The sequence below is a fragment of the Armigeres subalbatus genome, chromosome 3 (genome assembly GCF_024139115.2).
Source record: "Armigeres subalbatus isolate Guangzhou_Male chromosome 3, GZ_Asu_2, whole genome shotgun sequence".
NCBI classification, from domain to species: Eukaryota; Metazoa; Arthropoda; class Insecta; order Diptera; family Culicidae; genus Armigeres; species Armigeres subalbatus.
This window is the reverse complement of record NC_085141.1, coordinates 133135065-133153027: the sequence shown is the minus strand read 5'-3', so window position 1 is coordinate 133153027 and position 17963 is coordinate 133135065. Positions and strand designations below refer to the sequence as shown.

Genomic DNA, 17963 nt, shown 5'->3' with positions numbered 1-17963 from the left:
GTGGTCCAAGGGATCGGAGTCGGCTTCATGGGTCATACCGGTGGTCATGCTCAGTGGTCGAACTCGATCCTTTTATCGAACAAGTGACCACGCGAAGAACAACATGGTATCGTCGCTTTCGCGGCGTCGGTCAACCGAGTGGGTTCCAAGCCTGAGGACGGAAAGGGGTCCTCGACAAGGCTGTGGCAGGCGTAGGCACCGCGTCGGCAAGTCCCTCTGTGTGTTGGCGAATAGACCCTGTCGCAGAGAGGTCAATTTGGGGTGCACGCGGCATCATCATTATTGATACCAGTCGTGCAGAGGGAAGCAGGCGCGAAGTTGACCCTTCCCACCTTCCGAAATGGAAACGGATTAGCGGGTCAGGGATGTACTCCTGCCTCCCTCGTTTGCTGTTGGAGGTGGTCCCTACCCGACCAGTTAGTCATAATAAAATTTTATCGCAATTATATCAATATGTGTTACAAATAACAATTCTTGTAATAATTTTGTTATAAATTCTCTGTCAAAGATGGAGGAAAGAAAATGTCGTTTCAATAACATAATTTGTTATAGTATAAGCTATTTTCACCGCTTTTTATGTAACACATCGAGTTATATTTTTGTTCGATTAATAACATATTGAGTAATATTTTTGTTAAAACTAGAAGAGATTTTGTTACATTTTTTGTTATTTTAACTACTAATGGTACATGTTTTATAACAACCGCTGTTATAAAAAACTTGTGTAACAGAATAACAAGTTCTGATATAAAACTGGTCGGGTAACCCCGCACTTGCTGGACAACCCAGGATGTCTGTTGAGCAGATTCTCCCTCCATTGCTTAGGAAGAAGAAAAAAAAAAGTAACCAAAGATAAACCGGATGATTTTGAATACTGTTCATGCCCGTTTGATGTAAAAATGGAATGTGTCAACGGAAAAGGTTCTTGGCCATCCAAGAAATCCCAGGAGTTAGGCTATAAGGTCTACACGATTAACCAAAGATCAATCGGATTGTTTGAAATATGGTCCATGCCCTTTGTGATACATAGAATAAAATGAGTTTATAGCTTAGGATCTTGGACATCCAAGAAGTCGCTTGAGATAGGCACTCACGTTTGTACGAGTTACCAGAGATATATTGATCGATTTTAAATGTTGTACTTGCCCATTTTAAATTATAGAATATGATTTGTCTACGGCATAGGCTGTCGGGCATTCAACACAAACAGATCTACATGTGTAACAAAAGATAATTATATGCATCACAAAGGGCATGTGCCATATTTGAAACAAACCAATTGATCCATTGAATTCCAATTTTCATCTTCAATGGTTCTAAATTTCAACTAGAACTTGGTCTGCTTTTTAACTTGGTATTTTATTGGAATTTCCACAGTTATTGATTGAAAGGTTTTCTATGCCTACTAACTTCACGATTATGTATCTTATGTGGCAAGTACAATGGATACACTATGCTCAGGAAACCGAGAATGTTTTTCATACTAAAACATTCTAGGCCGGTTTCCGGTTGTTATTGTGTTTCTTATTGTTCAAAGATGATCTGGGTATAAGTTTTTAGGCTTTTGAACACATCGACATGAAAAGAGCGAATATTGAATAAAATATGATCAGAACACATCCAGATAGAGAGATATCGAGATGTAGAAACCCTAACAATAGAAATAATATTTTCGGAGACGAAACCGCCTCGGGCTGAAAGTCTCCCTAATAAAGACATAAAAAAATATTATTTTTCTCTACTCCAAAAAAACTGTTGAAACAAGATTTAAAAAAATTAAAGAAAGGTACCGAAGCCCAATGGGTACATACATACATGACATAAGGCATAAGTATGTTACTCCTTTTTAAAGAAGACACTAATCTCGTGTCGAAACTTTGGACGTAATCCTAATAAATATAAAATCGTTTCATTTAGATCAGACTGAACGTTGGGCATAAATGTGTTTAGCATTATGATCTTTAGGCATAATTTGGCCTTCTTTATATCATTGGCTGTTCTTACTAATCATTAAAGCTGAATCAGAAAATGTTTCGCCGGTTTCAAGTCTCTATGTATTTAAGCTGAACGCACTTTATGTTTTCCGATATGAAATCCCGTGAATCGCGACTACACATGGATACTTAATCTGTTGACAAGATTTCCGAAGACTGAGACCACCTTAATCCATACCCATCTTCTTCTGCTTCAATGGCTCTACATTCCAACTGGAACTTGGCCTGCTTTCCAAATTAGTATTCTAATAGCATTTCCTCAGTTATTAATGAATTATTGGCAATGACTGATTTTCTACCCGCCGCTTCCACAACTAGGCGCTATCATATATGCGCAAATAGCCAACCTGAGTTAACCGCCAGAAATTTGTATGGCGAAAGACATCTAACGCGGGTGTTCTCAAAATTAGGAACTTTTATTGAAAAACTATTTGGTACCGGTTATGAAGGATGGTGTCCGCTACTACGCCTACCAAATATTTTTTCGATTAAGATGCTTAATTTTGAGAAATCAAACCTTAGATGCCTTTCGTCATACTGATTTCAGAAAGTTAACTCCTAGTATGCCGCTGTAAGTAGGTACGCTCAACGCAGGCGATTCATTGAAAGCTTTTTTCTATGCCCGCCATTGCATGAGTATGTATCTTGTGTGGCAAGTACAATGGATACACTATGCCCAGGGTGTCGAGAAAGTTTCCAACCCAAAAATATCCTAGACCGGACCGAGAATCGATCTCGCCATCTACGGATTGGCAATCCTACGCCTTTGCTCACAAGACTACTGGAGACCCCATACCCATCTAAGAAGCTCGAAATAGTTTTCTTGTTTTAAAATCGTTTCAAATTTTAACGTTGGAATTAAATTTGGAACTCAATTTATTTATTTTGTTGTATTATACTATGAATATTACTCTACTTGAAACATTTAATGCTAATAGATGACCTGCAGACCTAATAGATGACCTGGGATATCATAGTACAATTACCTTGAAATTAATTACTTTAGCTTCACAGAATTTTGAATCCTACAAGTCCATAGTATTATTCTAAGCAGATATCTTTCTCAACTTGCTAATCCACGTGATTCATCATAATCTATTCCAGACATACACCAGCAACCTTTAACTCTCATGTAACATGAACACATTATTCAACAACCGTATCATATATCAACAAGTAACTAAATGCTATACTAATTTCCTCTACGCTATTCTTCTGCAAAAATCAATGGAAATTGGTGGCAAAACCATCTAGACCTACAGCGAAAAAAGTTAATTGAATGTCAATGCCGCTGCTACTGTAGTCAAGTGGTGTGCCACTGTTGTGTACATATCACCGACGTACAAATAAATACACAATTGCTGTTTGGTCATCAGTATCAGCATTTTCATTCCATTGAACTTGAATAGATTGGAACATAATGCTTCTACGCAGCTAACTGCAGCCACACTACTGCTCCACATTAGCGTTCATCCAACTGTCGTTGATTGCCCCCAGTGAACTATCGCCGTGCTCGAGCGAAACTGCACTTGGGTTGCGCAGGTGTTCCAGTCTGCGATTTCGCTCAGCGTCTCGATACGCTTGATCGTCTAGAACTTTGAGTATTTTCAACAGCAAATCGTAGAGCTTCTCGTCGGTGTCTTCGTTCTCCCGATGGTTGAACAAAGACGATTCATTAGAGTTTTGTTCTACTGATTCGTCGAATTGTGAGCCAAGGTGTTCCTCAATGCTACCGACTTCGTCGCTGTCACGGTCTAGTGTCCGTTCCAGTGATGATCCCATCAACGGCTGTAGACGATCGTTGAAAAATGCTGGAGCCTGTAAGTGGTCAATTTGGGATTAGTATAGGCTTGTATGAACTTCTACGATTCGGTAGATGTTTGGAACAGGTGAAAATCTATTTTTCTATTAAGGTGATTATACAATCAAGCCATGTGGTGAATTTCAAATTCACCACACGGTTTTCTACTCCTATTATCAAAAGTTCTAAACCAGCGTAATTTTTTTTGTACAATGCTGAAATTAAAGTCGATTGCTTAGCATGAGTGATCAAACGATCTACAGATGTTGTGATCCCCATGGGCGTTGTTGTTCTCTCAATTCGTGCTCTTGAAAAATCACTAGAAAAAGCACGTGGTTTCCAAGATGGCCGATTTGTGGCTTTGTTGTATAACCACCTTAACCTATGGGTTTTGAAAACTAGAATAATGAAATGGTAACACAAGGTTGCCTTACGCACTATAGGGCGACATTTATTTGTCGAGATCGATTAACATATCTGCAGGAGCATTTTCTCTATTCTCGAATCTGTATTACAGGAATTTTAGCCACTAAAAATGTTTGAACATCATCTAGATATTCCAGATTAGATTTATTATAAATTAGGCTACCTAAGTTGAGTGAGCTTATCAAAGGATCCGATGAGTTTATTTTCTATGGTTATCCTCTATTGGATCCATTAGCTCATCATTGATTTTTCTACGCTTATTACTGTTACTTAAATTCGCAAAAAAATATTGCGTTCAATGAAATGTTGAAGATACTGGCTCTGGTTCAGCATGAAAAACATCTTCTAACCAGAATTCTGTATCAAGCCATTCCTTATTATATGGATCAAAGTAACTTTTTTATCTGGATGCGTCCTACCATTTCTGTTTATTTATTTCACCGAGGTGCATACCAATATTTGTCATTAGATTTCTTTATAGGAACGGACATTTTCGTTGCTTGTATGTTCATATTTTTAAATTAACATAAAAATTCTAAATTGTATTAAATAAATTCAAAAATGAAGCCTAGGGTATTTTCGTTACTCTCTGAAGTCCATTGTTTTTTTTATATTTGAATTCCTTCTTTTGTCATGTTGATCTTTGGATAACGAAGGGGGTGGTAAATAAAAAATAAATGGATAAATTGTTAAAATCGTAAGGCTCGGTAAGACAGTTTTCATAAATAATTTCTTGGGAAAGCTCAATATTTTATTTGTTTTTCTAATCAAGTTTTGAATCCTTCCCTCAAATGATAAAATAAAGCTACAACAAATCGAGAGGCTTTGACCGAAGAAGAAAATAATTGAAGAACTTAATTGATACTTGATAGATAAAGCTCCCTGCTCTTAGTGAGCCTACGCCTAAAATGGAGTATCATTCAGCTGCATAAGCCATCGTTTACACGGCGTACCACGAAGCCTAAGGCATCTTCAAGGTATCTATTCTCTCTATTTCAACTGCTCTTGATGCTATTTTAGCAAACGTATTAAACTAGTGTCCAGCCCATCGCAGTCTCCCGTGCGTATTATGAGAATACCTACACCTGTGTTCAGAATAATAGCAGCGGAAGCCGTTTTTCATACAAAATGGTAAACTTTGTCAAGCTGTAACTTTGTACCCCGATGAACGATTGAGCTGAAATTTTGGCAGTGAACTACAAATATGTTGAAATTTACACATACTTAGTAGCAATTTTTTCGAATGCAGCGTTCAAAAATTACGCACTAGGTCAAATTGCTCAAAATAATAGCAGGTTTTGTTTTGGAAATATCAGGAAAAATGTTGATTGGAATGTTATCAATTTGAATTCAGGTGCTGCGAGACCCAAAGTTTATAATTTAAAAAATACTAATTGTGGAATTTGACATTTGAATTTGAATTGGCCAATATTTCAAAAATAAAGACTGCTATTTTTTGAACAATTTGGCCTAGTACGTAATTTTTGAACGCGGCATTCGAAAAAATTGCTACTAAGTATGTGTAAATTTCAACATATTTGTAGTTCACTTCCAAAATTTCAGCTCAATCGGTCATCGAGGTACAAAGTTACAGCTTATCAGAGTTGACCATTTTGTATGAAAAACGGCTTCCGCTGCTATTATTCTGAGCACAGGTGTATATTCAATGTTTCAAAATTTATTACTTTTTTTTCGAAAACTTGATCGGAATGGCAGACTTGCATCTATAAGCAGCTGGATTTTGTTCGAATGCCTTCTGAGAAGTCCAAAGAAAGGCGTAGGGGTAGTCCCTAGGCGAAACTTTGAGAAATTTTTTTTGTGTGGAACATTTTGCAGAAAAAATGTTTTTTTGTCGGAGCTTATTAGAATAGTTTACTACCTATATGTAGAAATTTTGGCTATCTCAGTCCTTAAAACAATTAAACGATTAGCGCTTTACTCTGCTAATCGTTTAATGGTTTTCAAGACTGAGATAGTCAAAATTTCTACATAAAAACTATTTCCAGTCGTTTCCAATACCATGTTTACTACCTATTTTTCCACATAATACCCGCTCTTCGAAAGTCCATGAAACAAGCTTTCAAAACTTGGAAAAGAGTTGGAAAATTTTGACTGCAGCTGAAAATATTGGCAGTTGAATAATGCATTGGTTTTTCAAAAACTAAAATATGTCTGCATCTGATGCCTATAGCGGTTTAATGCTCCAAAGCAGTGGCTTTTAGTAGTCAACTCGAATTACGAATTGGTAAAAGTTGATTTTTGATTTTCGACCACCTGATTTCCTACAATGCTACGTATGCAGCCCTTTGCTCAATTTTTTGTGGCCCGCGGCACGTAAGCAAAAGTACTCCATAACCCCCTTTTATATCTGGCTCGGTAAACAACTTTTATATTTATTTATTTATTACCAGACTATGGCCGGAGTAGCCTGTGCAGTGCACAGAAGTCTTCTCCATTCAGCACGGTCCATGGCTGCACGACGCCAACCACGTAGTCTGCGGAGGGTCCGCAAATCGTCCTCCACTTGATCGATCCACTTTGCTCGCTGTGCACCGCATCTTCTCGTTCCAGTCGGATCGTTGTCGGGAACCATTTTCACCGGATTACTGTCCGACATTCTGGCTACGTGCCCGGCCCGGTGTGAAGGATGGATGGTTCTCCCAACAGCTGATGCAACTCGTGGTTCATTCGCCTCCTCCACGTACCGTCCGCCATTTGCACCCCACCATAGATGGTACGCAGCACTTTCCTTTCGAAAACTCCGAGTGCTTGTTGGTCTCCCACGAGCATCGTCCAGGTCTCGTGTCCGTAGAGGACTACTGGTCTAATAAACGTTTTGTAGATAGTCAGTTTGGAACGGCGTCGAACTCTATTCGATCGGAGCGTTTTGCGAAGTCCAAAGTACGTACGATTTCCTGCCATGATGCGTCTCCGAATTTCTCTGTTGGTATCGTTATCGGAGGTCACCAGTGAGCCCAAGTACACGATTTCTTCAACCACCTCGATTTCGTCACCACCAATACAAACTCGTGGTGGGTGGCTTACGTTGTCCTCTCTTGAGCCTTTTCCTATCATGTACTTTGTCTTCGATGTGTTGATGACTTGCCCAATCCGTTTAGCTTCGCTTTTCGTACGGCCGAGTTGCCAAATAATATGCAATTAATTGTTCGCTTTTCAGTCTGATGTAAGCTTCCTCCATCCTCTCAAAGTTACGTGCCATAATATCTATGTCGTCAGCGAAACCAAATAACTGGACGTGAAATTCGTACCACTCGTATCAATCCCTGCCCTTCGTATTGCTCCCTCCAAAGTGATGTTGAATAGCAGACACGAAGGGACTCGAGAATGCCCCTGAAACTCGAACTACGTATATCTTCCAGTTTATGCGGAAACCCGTTTTCGTGCATTAGCTGCCATAGCTGGTCCCGATCGATTGTATCATATGCGACTTTGAAGTTGATAAATAGATAATGTGTGGGCAGGTTGTATTCCATTTCTGCAATACCTGACGTACGGCGAACACCTGGTCTGTCTGTGGTAGAGCGTTCACCCATAAATCCCGCCTGGTACTGCCCCACGAAATCTCTTGAAATTGGTGTTACTCGGCGGTATAAAATTTGGGAAAGTATCTTGTAGGCTGCGTACTTTATCGCTTATCGCCCTTTTTGTAGATGGGACATATGACGCCTTCCATCAACTCCTGCGGCAGAACCTGATCCTCCTAATCCTTGGTAATTACCCAATGCAGCGCTGTAGCCTGTGCTTCACCATCGTATTTAAACAACTCGCCTAGTGGTTGGTCCATTCCAAGAGCTTTGTTGTTTTTCAGCCTACCAATCTCCTCTTAAATTTCCTGGAGATTCGGAGCCGTAAGTCGTACGTCATGCGCGCGTGCTCCCGGGTTCATTACCATATCGCCACCGTTGTGGCACGTGGCCCTTACGTAAACGGTTTAACTTCTCATAGAACTTTCATGCGTTATTAGCGAGGTACAGTTGCTCCGTATCTTTACGGGCTCGATCTTCCTGCTGGCCCTTATTCCTCCGAAAAATAGAGTTTTGTCTGTTCCGCGCCCGTTTGTATCGTGCTACGTTCGCCCTCGTGCGCTGTTGCAGCAATCCCGCCCATGCTGCATTCTTGTCCTTAACTAACTGCTCACATTCACCGTCATACCAGTGGTGTTTCTGATCCGGGGCCACCGTGCCTAGCGCAGCGGTTGCGGTGCTTCCAATGGCGGATTGAATATCTCTCAAGCCAGCTTCAAGAGACGCTACGCCTAGCTACTCTTCCATTGGGAGTGCCTCTTCCAGCTGCTGCGCGTAGTCTTTTGCTAGTCTACCGTTTTGTAGCCACCCAATGCAATGTTTAGCCGCGGCGGACGACTCCGACGTGTGTTATACACCGTGGAAAGTTTTGAGCGCATACATACTGCAACATTGATCGGATTCATAATCGCACTGCGATAAGTGCGTACGTTCGAGATTTCGCAGAAGAATTTACCGTCGATCGTGGTCGATTTGGATTTCCGTTTCTAGATTAGGTGATTTCCATGTGGTCTTGTGGATATTCTTGCGGGGAAGAAAGTGCTTCGGATTACCATTCCGCGGGAAGCTTCAAAGTTGATGCATCGTTGACCGTTTTCGTTCGATACGGTATGCAGACTATCTGGCCCGATGACCGGTCTATACATTTCCTCTTCTCCTACCTGAGCGTTCATGTCGCCGATGATGATTTTGACGTCCCGCAGAGTGCATCCATCGTATGTCTGCTCCAGCTGTGCATAGAAAGCTGTTTTTCTCTTCGTCGTGTATCCCTTCGTGTGGGCAGTGCATGTTAAGGACATAGTTGGAGGAGTTCCACGATGGCAGTCAATATGGCACCGGACCTTCCACGGGTCAACCCCGCACCTCCCGCACTCCTCTCCCACCAACATTCGAATGCATCGAACAGCATCGAACAAAAGTATAATATTCAAATTACTAACCTGTCCACAGCATATTTATTCACTTCCCGTGATAATTAACATGTTTCTTCAAAGAGTCCTTTGAATTTCGGCTCGAATTTTATCGTAAATCAGCAGTTTCGTGCCAATTTAATAGTCGTTCGCGATTCGGTGGGCTTATCACTGCACTTCACTTCTTCTCAAAGGGCATAGAAAAATCAAGTTTTTACTCACTTCTCCGCACATGAGCAGCCCGAAATGTTGATAGAATGCAAATTAAACATCACTTTTTGATATAAGTCACTAGTTTGAACCGAAAACCTAATATAAACTGCTATTTTTGCCCGAAAAAACGATTAAAAACTGACCGCGGAGCGAATGTAGCACCGGCAGCGGCAGCAGCAAACTAATGCATAGGGTGGTTCAAAAAATGATTTTGCTCCGCCGCGCTCAGTCGATTATGATTCATAATTTGGGTGTCATCCGATGGTTTGGGTTGGTTTGAATAGAGGCTTACCGTGCACAGGTCGTTTCAGGTTTGTATGACAGTTGATATGGCGAGGTTGAATTTTACATTATTTTGATTGTGGCACTCCGTCATTGGGCGCTGGCGAGGGGGAGACCATATGACTGGATGAAATATTCAAGAGCTTTAATTCCATAGACAGTGGACAGTGAATGGTGATTTCAATGGTTGGGAGCCGATTTTAATCGAAGTTGCGAATCTTTAGCATGATAATTAGGCTTATTTTTTGCGTTACATAATCAATGGATCTTTCCTGTGGTTCGGTTTTCGTTCAGTGAAGTCTCCGGAATGTTGCTTTAAGCTATGTGGATTCTCTTTTCGCCAGCGTTTGGAGGGAAGGCGCTGTAGCCAGTGTAATGAAAAGTTTAGTTTCTCATACTAGTTTTCATACAAACTTGAACCGGCTAGTGTTCAACCAGTTTTTGTTCAAATCGGTTTTTGGAGGACACTCGGAGCATGGGACGGAATCGAGTGAGCGTGGTGGAGCTGGGTCGTTTTTTGAACCACCCTACTACTATTCTTTGTTTTTTATAAATACGACACCAATACTACTACAGTATATGACAGTTTTTATTGTACCAATACTTTCAAAGCTTTGTTTTGGTACTCTTCACCTTAATGATGCTATAGTTGAAGAAAACGTTTGCACATCCTTGCGTTGATTGACTGCCACCCAATCACGCGTTGGCGCATCTTGCCCAAAACTATGAAGCCGGTTCCCAGCTCTTTGGTGGTGTCACAGTTTTGGTAAAAGGTAGCTGCTAGATGCCCGCTTTTCCACACTTTCTATCCTGTCCAGGGGATGCGGGGATGTAATTCACCGTATGTTATTCTGTCGCAACCTGCGAAGCCTAGCAACTTGCAGCTCCATGTTCCAAGCTTCCAATCGTATTCTTTTATTCGTCGCATATCTTCTATGTCGTTCGTAATGGTTGTTTTTCAAGGCGGCTTTTGGGGCCTGAGCAAACCTCCTGTCTCATCGGAGGGCCTTCGTGTCAGGTCTGCTTAGCGTTCCACCTAACACCAGGACTTTGGCTTGTGCACTTTGAGCGGCACACGGTCGCTTTGGCGGAGCCTACTTTCGGATATATGCAGCTTTTTATAGAAGTTTAACAGAGCCCACTGTCAAGCCCCACCAAGCAGGCACCACAACTCGCAGATGGTCGTCAAGCTCTTGGACATAGTCCCTGCTGCCTTTACTACTGATTAAAAAATTCTGTTGTAGGTCATTTAGGCATTACTTGTGTAAAAAGAAATCTAAATAGGAGGCAATCATGATCTCGCCTCCTTGTTTTCTACACGCGGAACGGAAGAATTAAATTCAGCATTCTCGCTGCAATACCATTTATTTGAATTTGAAACCAAAAAAATACATAGAGTGACCCCTTATGTCGTGCAGTAAGATGCGCGGCTAAGAAGCAAGACCATGCTGAGGGTGGCTGGGCTCGATTCACGGTGCCGGTCTAGGTTTGGAAATTGTCTCGACTTCCCTGAGCATAAAGGTATCATCGTGGTCGCCCTATAGGGCAATGCACGGACTGCTTTGTCTCTTTCTCGCTGCAAACAAATTAGAAAACAACAAGGCCAGTAAACGTCAAAATTTATAAAGAACGAAAAAGAAAGAGATGATTCCGTGCAGTGCCCTATAGGTAGCGTTCAGCGTTGAAAAAAATAGAAAATCTTAGTACGTTTTTAATCAAGCGCAAAATTTTGCGTTACCGAATCATCCAATTGGCTTATCGTAAGATTTTTCTAAAAATGAATGAAACTAGGTACACTTAAACCTCCATGAGTCGATGTTCTATGACTCGATATCGACTCATGGAAGCAAATTATTCCATATTAAAATTTTTTTTCTGGGTTACTACGATGGTCCCTTCAAACAGCATCCCTAGGATTGTATCACATCTCGATATTTCCCTGAGTCGATGGTCCCTTCAATATCGACTCATGGAGGTTTTACTGTAGGTGATTTCGCATGAAAACTGAAGCGCGATGCTTTCCTTCAAAATCGCACATCAGTTTTGCTCGAGCGCAAGAACTCGATGAATTAGATTTGGAATTATTTCACCATTTACATTGCTTTCAGTTGCAAAAAAGTAACAAAACAAGTTTTTTCAAAGGTAATAAACTAAGTACATAGTGTGTTACAGATTACAGTGGGTTGGACATGCAAGAGTGCTGGAAGAGAGACCAGTAAACCTGGTGTTAAGCATAGAACCTGGAAGAGGACGTCGACTCCGCTGGCAGTGTGTAATCGAGGTAAATGTGCGTGCGGCCGGTGTGCAAGGAAATGCGATTGGTGGCCCATGATCTAGCGACCTGGAATATGAGATTACATTCGGTTTTACTTCGGTCAAGACGGAGTGTATATCATCATAGGATAGGTAGGAATTTGTCCAGATTTCCAAACTTTCTTGAGAATTCCAAACGGTAACTCAAATTCAAAATAAACAAAATCTATAAAAAAATAACTGGAATCTTTAAATTTTAGGCAATTATAATTATAATTAGAATATATTTTTAAAAATGTCAAGTTGTAATAGGAGCGGATGTCATAATGAGAGTGAGTCTCATGTTTTCATATGCTTCAAATACAAAAAATATGAAAAAATTATAATTCCTTCGAAAGTTCATTCGGGAATCCCTACGAAAGTTCCTCCGGGAACTTCTCCGGAAGTTCCTCTAAGTATTCCTCCGGAAGTTCCTCCAGGTCCTCCACGAACTTCTTCCGGAAAAATTTCCGAGAGAACTTCTGGAGGAACTTTCGCAGGAATTCCCGGAGAAACTTTCGAAGGAATTCCCGGGGGAACTTCGGGAGGACTTCCCGGACCATCAGTGCCGACCATCAAATGAGAAATGCGATATGTTAATGGTGCTTCCTTTATTCGCATTCCTCTTACTTGAATGATTTTAACAATGCCGATCAGTAAATGTATATATGTACCATGTTCGAGAATATTCCCTATTTAAATCTTGTTCTTTCTTGTGGTCCGCTCTGAAAGTATTGCCGTCTTCCCCACCCAGAGTACAGAGCTTGAAATATTACGACCCTCAGGTCAAAAAGAAAAAGTTTAAGGCAAGACAAAATTCCCACTCTATCAATAGAACCTCTAACAAACATATGAATCATTTGTTTGAGAAACTGCATAAGGACTGTTCAGTTTATTTAGAGGGCACTTTTACATGGCGACTTAAAACAGGCAGATTTGTCAATTTTGATGGAGTTTGCTTCATCGTATGTTATAATACACTGTCATTCAACTGTAACCTTTTAAAAGAGATTAAACAGTTTGAATCCAACAGAATGGCGCCAAAGCTTCTCGAATTTCGAATAAACATAAGTTTCCCTACATAATATTTGATAAGCAAAATTGACAGTTTGTAAGAAAAACGTAAATCGGCATGTCAACAAAATCATCAAGAAGATGATAGAGACGAGCCAGCCTAGGGCTGCAAGTCTCTCTAATAAACTCACTCACTCATGTATTCTGAGCACCCCTAGGAGTACATAGGGCCAACGAAAAAGATCTCCATCATGGGCGGCTGCTCGCTTTATCCTTGACCTGGGCTCAGGACAGATTCCTGTCGACTACTGTCATTTTCTTGTTGAGGCTACACTAAGACGCTCTGCATCCAGTCCGCCGGAAAAGTTGCGGTCTCCCAGATATTGTAGAATAGCTGTTGCAACATTTGCGCAGATAGCACGGGGTTAGCTTTGAGCATCTCTGCTGAAATGCGATCGACCCCGGGAGCTTTGTTGGATTCCATGCTTTGAATGGCTGCTTCAATCTTCTGCAATGATGATTCAGAGTTGACGCGGGTAATGTGTCGCACCCTTGGCGGCTCAGCGGAAGAAGTGGATTCCGGGTGCAACCTTGCGGAAAAGCGAGGAGCGTAGCAAAGGCCGCTATAGAGCGGGCAAGAACCAGAAAAGCCAAGTACGAGTACCGTCAACGTTATTCGGCTCTTGAGAAGGAAGTTAAACGCTGCTGCAGACGGGACAAGCGAGCGTGGGTGGACTCCTTGCCGACGAAGAGGAGAAAGCTGCAAAAACTGGCGATATTCGCTTCCTCTAGGATATCTCACGACACCTGAGTAGAGCAAGGATGAATCCGAGGATACCGGTGAAAGACGCCACAGGTCAAATACTCACCGATCCAACTGATCAGCTCACACGTTGGTTCGAGCACCTCTCGCTTAACGTTTCAAAAGGACCTAAGTAACATTTTTTTTATGAATTAATTTGAGTACTGCAATCAAAAGCTTTCATGTTTTTCTGTTTTTCTGTTGATTGCGCTATTTAAATTAATTCATGAAAAAATTGTTACTTAGGTCCTTTTGAAAAGTTGAGCGAGACATCTTCTTCGAGCACACTTTTCAAGTTTCGACGCCCGACCAACCATCAACAACATCTCAGTGCGCAGCTCACCCAGATTGTTTCGCTTGTTTCCGCTACAAAGACGAGTTTCCATCCATAATGTAGGCAATTAACTTTGTTCCAGCTATTAATATCAAGCATGGGTTCAAGTTCTACAGAAGATGATTATCTTCGATTTTTTTTTCTAATATATACAAAAAACCCTTATTAATCCACCTAGCGGTGATGGTGCCTTTCTCGTGCATTATAAAAATAGTATTTTGGCCATTACTCTTGAGCCCATAGTCCGATCTGGCCAATTTTCAATAGGGAACAATGGGAGAGTATTCTGGGTCGAATGCAACTTGCTGCGAGTAAATCAGTCAAGGATAAGTGCCTGAAAAATGAGTGACACTTTTTCACGCGATTATTTCGTAAAAAAAAGTATTTTGGCCTTAACTTCCGATCCCATAGTCCGATCTGGCCAATTTTCAATAGGAAACAATGGGACATCATTCTGCGTCGAATACAACTTGTTGCGAGTAAATCGGTTAAGGATAAATGCCTGAAAAATGAGTGACATTTTTTAATCAATTTTTCTATAAAAGAGTGGTATTTTGGCCATAACTTCCGATCCCATAGTCCGATCTGACCAATTTTCAATAGGAAACAATGGTAGAGTATCCTGCGTCGAATGCAACTTTTTGCGAGTAAATCGGTTAAGGATAAGTACCTAAAAAATGAGTGACATTTTTTTGGGTTGGTGCGCACAGACACACACACATACACACACACACACACATACACACAGACATCACCTGAATTCGTCGAGCTGAGTCGATCGGTATATAACACTATGGGTCTCCGGGCCTTCTATAAAAAGTTTGTTTTTGGAGCGATCATATAGCCTTTACGTATACTTAGTATACGAGAAAGGCAAAAATGTAGGCAATTTTGTGAAAATATACATAACAAACGTTGTTTTAATTTTGATATGAAATAAAACTGACTGAAGTCCAGGGATTGAATCCTAAAGAGAAAGAGCAAGTCTCTCACTTATCATCTCTGTATACATATACGATATGTGGGATACCACGAGAAACTTTTTTCGCCAGCTGTCATGATAAAGAACTGATTCGGAATGCTATACCCCATGATAAATTTCTTTTAGAGAGCTCCAAATGCGGGGAGGACTGGCTCTGATGATGCATTTCAACTTGTTCTACACAGTTGTACAGAAACCAACACGAAAGGAGCGAAAACAAAGCGAGAATCACCATTTTTCTGTGGGGGCTGCCTATCCGATTCTGTTTTTTCGCAGTTGTATACAAGTTTGATAGATTTGTTATCATGGCTTGTTATGATTCGGAACAGTTTTTGCCTCTCTTTTATCGTTGTTTGTTATCTATTACGAGCGATTTCTGCAAACCCTGCTGAAGACACTTTTTATCGAACTAGGGGAACGGCTCGCCACTTCATCTCATAGCTCCTGTTTCCATCCCTTCAAAAACAAAGCAATGGAAAGGAATTTGGTTTGTTTATTATTTTTGTGATTTTTTTCAGCAGTGAGCACGCATGTTGACAAAAAGAAGCGACGAAATTGGTGCTGTATTTCTTTGTTTAGCGATGAGATGGATATATGTACAGTGAGATGGAGATCGGAACAGTTCCCCTATCTAATTATAACAAACGTTGTTTTAAATAACAACCATTGGTAGAATTGAGTTTGAATTTTGTTATGCATTACTGATAGGGTACATCTACAAACAATTTTTTTTTCGTATTTTTTGCCAGAATACCTATACATTTTTGGATGAGGATTCAGAATGTATAAAAATCGTTCACTTCAATCGACACTTCGTTCCCATCCTATGTTCGGCAGTGAAAGTAGTTTCGACCAGTGACGACTGATATAAATTTTCTTTGAAGATCGTAATATCCTTTTCACACCGCATCATACTATTTTGAACTTTTGATGGAAAGGTGCACTCATTTAGGCTAATTTTGAAATGATTAATGGAAAGTGCACATGCTACACATGAGTAAAATTATAGCATTTTAGTATAACTTCATTTGTGCAATGCAAATTATTCATAATATGTAATATGGGGTGATACCGACCAACCATAATTTTGAATCATTGACATTTTTTGCAATTTTACGAATAGTTTTAAAGTCGTTGTTGATTTCCACAGGTCGAAAATAGTACACTTTGATGTACATGTGATGAAAGCATTTTTGTAGGTTCTTCATCTCGCCCAAACTATTTTGCTTAATTATTAGCTATAACCATATTAAGTGAATATACTACATCTAAATTGCGCACTATCAACACTAAAACCTCCAAAGCCTCTATATAAACCGTTGTTGTAAGACCGACAAAACGAAAGCCTGATAAACTACACCAACGACCGTTTGTTATCAATACACAGAAAAGTGAGCAAAAGATTGCTACTTGACCTTGTCCGGGTCAACAGAATTTAGCAACGTCTGCCGTTCTAACGATAGTGACTTCCACTTGGGTAGTTTAACAGCTACTCTCCTTGACCGTTTTTTCGGCATCAGCTGAATCGTGTCCAGAATGCGCAGCATAACTTCAGATAGAGGCGACCGTTGGCTTGATGTTGTGACTGAGCTGGCACGTTTTCGGACTGAATGTGTGTCTTGCTTATCGCGAAGTTCTTTAGAGCCAACTCGAAGAAAAGACGTTTGCTGTGCGATCAATTTTGATCGTATCGTACTGGATAGGATCGCATCATTGGCACCAATATCGAAGACAACTTGCTGTGCACTTACCGATCGGCAAATGAAGTTAGTAAGAAAAACTGATAACAACACGTAGGAGATCCACATGGTGATATCCGATGAAGAGACATTTATCAACTATTTCAACGAACAGCACCCATACTGCGCTTTCTGTCATCTCAGCCGGACGCCTCCGGTGATAACGGTGGCGAAGCAGTGCATTTGGAGGCCAATTTACGTTTTTAGTCAGTGTCACCGTAGGTGAATCATAATAAACCTGCCTTTATGCATAATGTTGCATAATCGGCAAAAAATGAGGCCCGTCTAAGATAATGCGTTTAGCAGAGACAACAATGCGTGCCCCGGCTTACCTTCAGAGAGCTATGATAAATGCTAATTAGATGCGCTGGCATCGAGGAAACAAAATGCATCATAGACAAAGAGACTCAACATTATGTATTGTTAAGTAGATCCAGTACTGTGATTAGTACTGCACCTACTCTACAGCACAAGAGGCTTTGGACCATCCTACCCCCGAGAAGGATAAATCTTTCTCGCTTATGATGTCTGACGCTTTATTGCGCTTCATACAAACCAAATATTGATATGAAGGGGATGAGGTTGTACCCCCCAAAAAACTCTTACTTAATTAGTGTCCGTAAACTATTATCCTGTGTTTAAGTAGTGACACTTTGGAAGACACTCATATGTACATATAACCAACCACTCTTTGTCCACTATTTAAAGCTATGCTCAATCGGTCAGAATTTTCATATTTAAGTTTGATTTATGCAACGTACCATATAATTATTTTAAAGTCACTTATATACGTACTATTGTTAAATATTCGTTAAATATGTTGCCACTTAAAAAAAGAAGTTATAATATGCCTCGGGCTGAAAGTCTCGATAATAAATATTAAAAAACCCAGATTAATCCACCTAGCGGCGATGATGCCTTTCTCGTGCATCGTAAAATGTACTGAAAAAATCACATAGGAAAGATCAAAAAAGCACTTTAGGGGAAAAGATCGCATATTTTCTATCATTTTGCATGTTTTTGCATTCCCACCATTCTTGAAAAAAAATTTTTTTTTTCGATTTTGAAATTTTTTTTCCAAGGGGGGACCCTTGGGAAAAAACAATGATTTTTCAATAATTCCGAAATGC

The 17963-nt window shown here is 40.4% G+C and overlaps 1 protein-coding gene across 1 annotated transcript; it reads right to left on the bottom strand.

The window, feature by feature from the left end:
- Window positions 1-2856: 2856 nt before the first annotated feature.
- LOC134224999 (uncharacterized) lies at window positions 2857-16907 on the bottom strand. Its single transcript, XM_062704727.1, has 2 exons — window positions 16846-16907; window positions 2857-3812 (listed from the first exon to the last, which is right to left on the bottom strand). Exons 1-2 carry the CDS (start codon window positions 16900-16902, stop codon window positions 3444-3446), a joined length of 426 nt encoding a protein of 141 aa, XP_062560711.1. The 5' UTR covers window positions 16903-16907; the 3' UTR covers window positions 2857-3443.
- Between the last annotated feature and the right edge of the window lie 1056 nt (window positions 16908-17963).